Source organism: Plectrocnemia conspersa, unplaced genomic scaffold (genome assembly GCF_051122295.1).
Source record: "Plectrocnemia conspersa isolate PC_06_02 unplaced genomic scaffold, ASM5112229v1 ptg000005l, whole genome shotgun sequence".
NCBI lineage: Eukaryota > Metazoa > Arthropoda > Insecta > Trichoptera > Polycentropodidae > Plectrocnemia > Plectrocnemia conspersa.
In genome coordinates this window covers 8,868,505-8,874,504 of record NW_028277169.1, presented here as the reverse complement: position 1 = coordinate 8,874,504, position 6,000 = coordinate 8,868,505, and the positions used below count along the sequence as shown (strand labels likewise).

At 30.6% G+C, this 6,000-nt stretch overlaps 1 protein-coding gene across 4 annotated transcripts in view; it reads right to left on the bottom strand.

Annotated features, from left to right (window-relative positions):
* Positions 1-1,521: 1,521 nt before the first annotated feature.
* Positions 1,522-6,000, bottom strand: part of LOC148234800 (trissin receptor-like) — a 62,232-nt gene continuing 57,753 nt past the window's right edge. For all 4 annotated transcript variants that reach the window (XM_088185700.1, XM_088185701.1, XM_088185699.1 and 1 more), the window contains exons 5-7: positions 5,754-5,951; positions 4,638-4,772; positions 1,522-2,212 (exon numbers count right to left, since the gene is read on the bottom strand). In XM_088185700.1, the coding sequence (XP_088041826.1) occupies positions 1,712-2,212; positions 4,638-4,772; positions 5,754-5,951 (834 nt within the window). In that variant the 3' untranslated portion in view covers positions 1,522-1,711. The remainder of the gene's footprint in view (positions 2,213-4,637; positions 4,773-5,753; positions 5,952-6,000) is intronic.

The window sequence follows — 6,000 nt, the reverse complement described above, 5'->3', positions numbered from 1 at the left end:
AGACATGACTGATACAAATCTAAAAAAAAATGTTTAAGAATATTTATTTTAAATTATTAAATAATTATGTATCAAGTGTTTTAAATTTTGAATCAGTACAAAGCACATTTTTTATTAAACCTGCTGCCAATAAATATGCTCTAAAAAATAATAAATTATTTTAAATAAATTTAAAATCAAGCATTATAATTATTAAATTAAAAAATTGATAATGTCCACAGTTACACAATTTTAACTCAGAAATTTGAGACACTTATTAAATTTTAGCGATATAAAAGATTATTTTTTTTATGACCACGGCTGTTATAAATAACATATTGTCAAAAAATCATAAATTATTTGAATTTATTAAAATGAAGATAAAAAAATCAAAACCATTCATTGAAAAAATCCACAGCTGCACAATACTTATCAAAAACTATAAATATTTTTTGAAATTTCGGCAAATAAAGAGTGTTTATTTAAAAAAAAAATTGTTCGTTTGCTATTATTAGTTAGAGACATGACTTTTATAAATAAAATGTAAATTTCATTTCATAATTGGTCTGTTGATAATGCAGTGGTACATCAAAGAAACAATATTATAACTACGTTGTTATAATACACAAATACTTGTTTTTAGAATTGATCAGTATTTGGTGTTTTTAGGAATTAAATTTTTTAATATATTTTACTGCAAATATAAACGAATAGTTAGACACATATTTAATTATCGAAAAAATGTAAAACAAATCGATTTATATATGATATTCGAATATTTGTATAATCAATTAAATTTTTAATAACGAGCAACGATAAATCGTTGTTTAGCATGTATATTTTAAAAAGCTACACAGCAAAAATATATGATATTTTTGTTATTCTTTCAATTATAATAATTTATAAAAATATTTTATATCTTCATTGTGAACGTATATCTAATAAAGCTACTGGTATTACAAGTTCAAATTTATACATTACAGGCGTTGATCTAATACGTTGCAATGGCCAAATTGTACGGTATACAGAATAGACATTTTTATTGATTTTAATATTATTTACATTAATAAAACTGTGTTTTAATTTATTTTACAAATGTATTTTGCTCCACATGTATATTAATTCCTTCGGTATCAAGAGATCTGTTTTTATTTTAATTGCATATCTACTATTTATATTGTAGAGGCAAATGATTAAAAATAGCATCATTCTATTTTAAAACGAGACTCGAACAGGAATTAAAACAGAGCTATTTTTATGTTGGATTAAAAAATATCATACATATATTAATGAATGATAAGCGTTAACGATGTATATACTGATGAAAAGATTTTTATATTAAAATGTGTTTTTACATCTTGTAAATATCTTAAAAATAATATTTAAAAAGTCTATTCAATCTTACCTTTTAGTTATCTAGCTGCTTGTTGTTTGTCTCAATTTTGAAGATAAAGATATCCACTAATGTTTGCATCAAAAAAACAAGTTGTAGCAAAATATATAATTTTGGAATTAACATTACGATAAAACCCAAACATATTAGATTCAAAACTTTAATATATATATATGCATAAAATATAAACAGCGTTATTTTATCACAATAATAATATTATTAATCTATCTTAAGATTGACTAGCATAATAAGTGATTAAAAAAATATAAATTTCTTCCGCTTACAATATTAACTCTCTTCGATGTCAAATTTGTAGCAAATTTGAGCTTTAGGCAAATTTCATGTTTCTGTGACGTTTGTTGCGGTGCTGCAAGGCGCTCTGGTGGATCTGGTGGAGCTTCTTCGTAGCACTGATTGATGGGCGTTACTGGACTGGTGGTTATACACGTGGCTGTTTTGATTGTTCTTTCCTCGCTTGCAGCTGCAGAAGATCAGCTCTCGCATGCCCTTCCTGAAGTTGCGCGATAGAAACGCGTACAGGAACGGGTTGACTCCAGAGTTGGAGTAGGAGATGAGGAAAGTCAGGGGAGTCAGTAGGGTGCTGAAATCGCTGCCGCCGCTGTAGTTGGAAGACCAGTGCTGCCACATCTTCCTGGCGTGTAGCGGCAGGTTGCACAGAGCGAAGGTCAACACGACAACAATCAGCATACGAATGACGCCTCGTCTGGCGCGGAGCACCTTCTGGGATAAGTGACTGAAGTGGCTGTCTTGAGTTTGAGTGTCTCTCGGCCGCCACGTGGTTACTAAAGGCGCGTAGTTGTTGGAGACATCCACTGAGACCTGAACAAAGCAAACGTGAATGTTATGTATACAGACTATAAAAATAAAATTTCGTGGTTCTATATTAAAGATAAATAGAATGAATTTGTACTTTTGTAGCCCGATATATTAAACAAATATGACCTACAACGTCTGAGTGTATTTATATATTCGAGTTTATTTGAGGGCGTATTAAATAGATTACTAAAAAAATAATTGCGGTTTTATATTTTTTTACTTTCAAGGTAAAAAAGAAGCAAATCAAAATATGAATTTAAATTTTTTATAATATTACATTTCTGTATCAATTAAAACAGTTATATGAAAATGGACAAATTATACAAAATCCATCACCATTATTTATGTTAAAATACAGTCATAACCCAAAACAAAAAAAAAATACACAATGAAATATCTGAGAAGATGTCAACAATAAAATTATAACTCACTTAAAAATCCAATGATTTCAAAAAATTAAAAATATCGACATGGAACGCTAATGGTCTTATTAACAGAAGAGAAGAAATATAATTTTTTTTAGATAGCAAAAAAATGATATATATCTCATTTGTGATATTGATATATGTTTCATCGTGTTGTAATTTCCACCGAATCAACTAAAAGACGTCTCTGCCGCGTTTTTTAGTAAGATTCAGGCGGAGTCTGAATATGTTTTGCGGAGAAAATCTATTATGTTGCGCGATATTAATTTATCTATGAACGTTGGCGCAAATATTGCCATAAGTTTAATAAGTAAAATTTTAATTCGAATCAAATAAATTATGTCAATAATAATTTTGGTGTCAAATTAAATTTAATTAATACAAAAATAAATTATTGCCTAGTAATTAAGAGCGAATTTACATTAGTGCTGAAAGATAATTATCACCCGATGCTAATGATAAAGTTAAATGTAAATAAAAATTGCATAATTACGAATGAGGTGGAATGCGTGAGCGATCGGAATATATGCAGATGATATAGGTTTTAATTTATTGAATAATTTTATTTTAGGTATGGACTAGAATCGAGTGGGGAAGTGCGTTGATGTTTAATCTTTCCTAACGGCCTTTTATGTGGTGTTCTACTGTGCGTTCGATCAGGACTTGACTCAAATTTTCCAAAACAACACGTTAAAAAGTAAACTTCTTAATATATATTCGTCACCAGAATTCTAATGTGATTATTAAAAATGTACTAAAAGATATTTTAACAGAAGAAGTCAATTTAATAAAATGAATTTTTACAAGTGCTTCTGTACAATATAATATATACATGCCTCTGTGCTATACTTTATCGAAAGTTTGAGCAACATCTAAGAGAATGGCTGAACAAATATATTTTTCTTCTAGCGATTTTTTTATTAAATCAGTGATTCGATGCATCTGATCGATTTATTAAAGCCGTATTTAAAATCTAAGGGCTCAGTTTCATTGATGGTCAGTACTGAAGATCATGAATAAGAAAAATTCCTTGAAAACAGACAGTAATATTTTGTGAATGCATTGTCTACGTATACAGATGTATGCGAGAGAGAAGCGATATGGAATATCATAAAATATATTTAATTTCAAAACAACTGGTTGTAAACTACTACAATACGATTGTGTGAGTAAAGCGTCTGTGTGTTTTGGATAAAAGGCGTGATGTTCACTGGTCTAATTGCTTCTGCATTAATCACAGTATTAACATCCCATTGTTGTTCATTTTCAATTATTTAGTCAAATATTCTGAATTCACAAACCATCTTAAAAATTCTACTATAGTCTCCCAATATTTAATTAAAAGTTAATATTTAATTTAAAAAAAAAAACGCAAATTATCACGGAAATAGTTCTTATCGCAAAAAACGGAACATTTGTGTTGCTCCTAGGTGAAATAAGTCACGAACAGTATGGCTTGTTTCACACCAACCCAGCTGCCGGGTAAAAAATGCCGTGTACACCACCATCGGGATGTAAAGTGTACGAGAATTTCGCACCTGCCCGGTTATTGGTATGGGAAGCCGGCAGCTCCCACTGTGAGACATGTATGACAACAGACAGATTCAAAACGTCAACCGGTGGGCGACTGTAAACACGGGCTCGAGTAACGGCTGAAGATCTATTGTGCATGCGCGACCAATTCAATTCGCACGCGAGACAGCTGGCCATTCCGCGCTGCAGTCGGCTTTAACCGCTCCTTCGGCGTTGTTGTTTATAGCCAATTTTTTAAGAGAATACGTTTTATAATTACGTAAATTAAAAAAAGTGAATAAATAATATAAACATTTAATTTTTACAATTCCAAGGCATGCGCTGCATGAACCGCACACAAAATTTACTCACACCTCACCAACAGAAGCCATTGGCTCGTAAGCTATCAGCAAATCTCAAAAGTAGTGGTACATTTTCAAATACATTAAGCAAACACGAGCACATTAAGGATTAATAGAGAAGCATGTAACCTGTAAATCTGTGGTAGCGCAGTGAGTAGAGCAATTAGCAGAGTTGCATTGGTTTGCGGTTGGTGTCTGGACAACCCTTCTCTCGATGCCTTTAGAACTGCGCCACAACGCCACTGCAATCCTTGTGTATAATACCTGTTAAATATTTAAATTTATGTAGACACGTCGTCAACGCAAATCAACGTTGAATATAAATATTACATCCGAATTTAAATATAATCTACAATACATGTATCTCAACCGAATCGAATTTATTAACTGTTACATCCATAGAATGAATTTGGGTAATTTAACTGTGAAAACGTCAAGCCCGAACCTAACGTGAAATTAATGAGTTTTCCATTCCTGATTGTAAAAAAGTCGAACCCGGATCAAATATTATTCAGGTACATTTTTTGATACTGAAAGTTATATTATACCCCAAAGACTCGTTCATACATTTTCCTTGTGATAAATATAATATACGTACATAAAATGTACTTATTTTAAATTAATTTTATTATATCACTGGGGAGATATCAATTATAGGCTTTTATGGAGTACATATAGTGATCAAAATTCAGAAACTCTCAATTAAAAGGACGTAAATTATTTATTATGAATCCCTAAAAATAATTTTTCGTTACAAAGATTAAGGTATGGCAGTACAAGATGTGGGTTACTCCCACTGGAATAATATAACAGGAGAATTATCAACAGCAAAATATGAGTTTATAATAAACAATATGATTTAACTGAAAATATTTTTTTAATATAAAGTATATTTTAAAATAAAATTTATAGGCATACAACGTTTATATTTTTATATTGCATTATTTATGGGTGAGCTGATAAATATCACTTCTTCGAAATACTATTTTTAAATTGGACTGAAAGCAGTGAGGCAGTTATATTTAACGCAAAATCATCTTCGTGGCACACATTTTTAACATATGAAATACAAATGAAATACACAAATATCAAATCAAAATCTCAGGTCATAAATTCGATTCAAAGTTTAGTCTACTCCCACAGCTTTCGTTTAGGTAGCCGAAAAAGTTTTTAATTCAATTCGCAAACTTTTTTATCCCTGAAAAATATTACACGTGCATATATTAAAAAGGTATAGATACTTACAGTCATGACGCAGAGTGGTATGACATAAAGGAATCCAAAATTTATCATATCAAAAACTTCGTCGTTAAACTTTTTTCTGTGCTGTATGCAAATCGTCTCAGTTTGGCCGCCGCCCAAGTCGTTGCTTATTGTTTGAACCCATATAAATTTTGGCGAACTATAAATTGCACTAGTGATCCATACACCGACGATGACCATCTGTAATATAACTTTAATTAATGCTAAAGTGTGGATCAACTGATTGAGA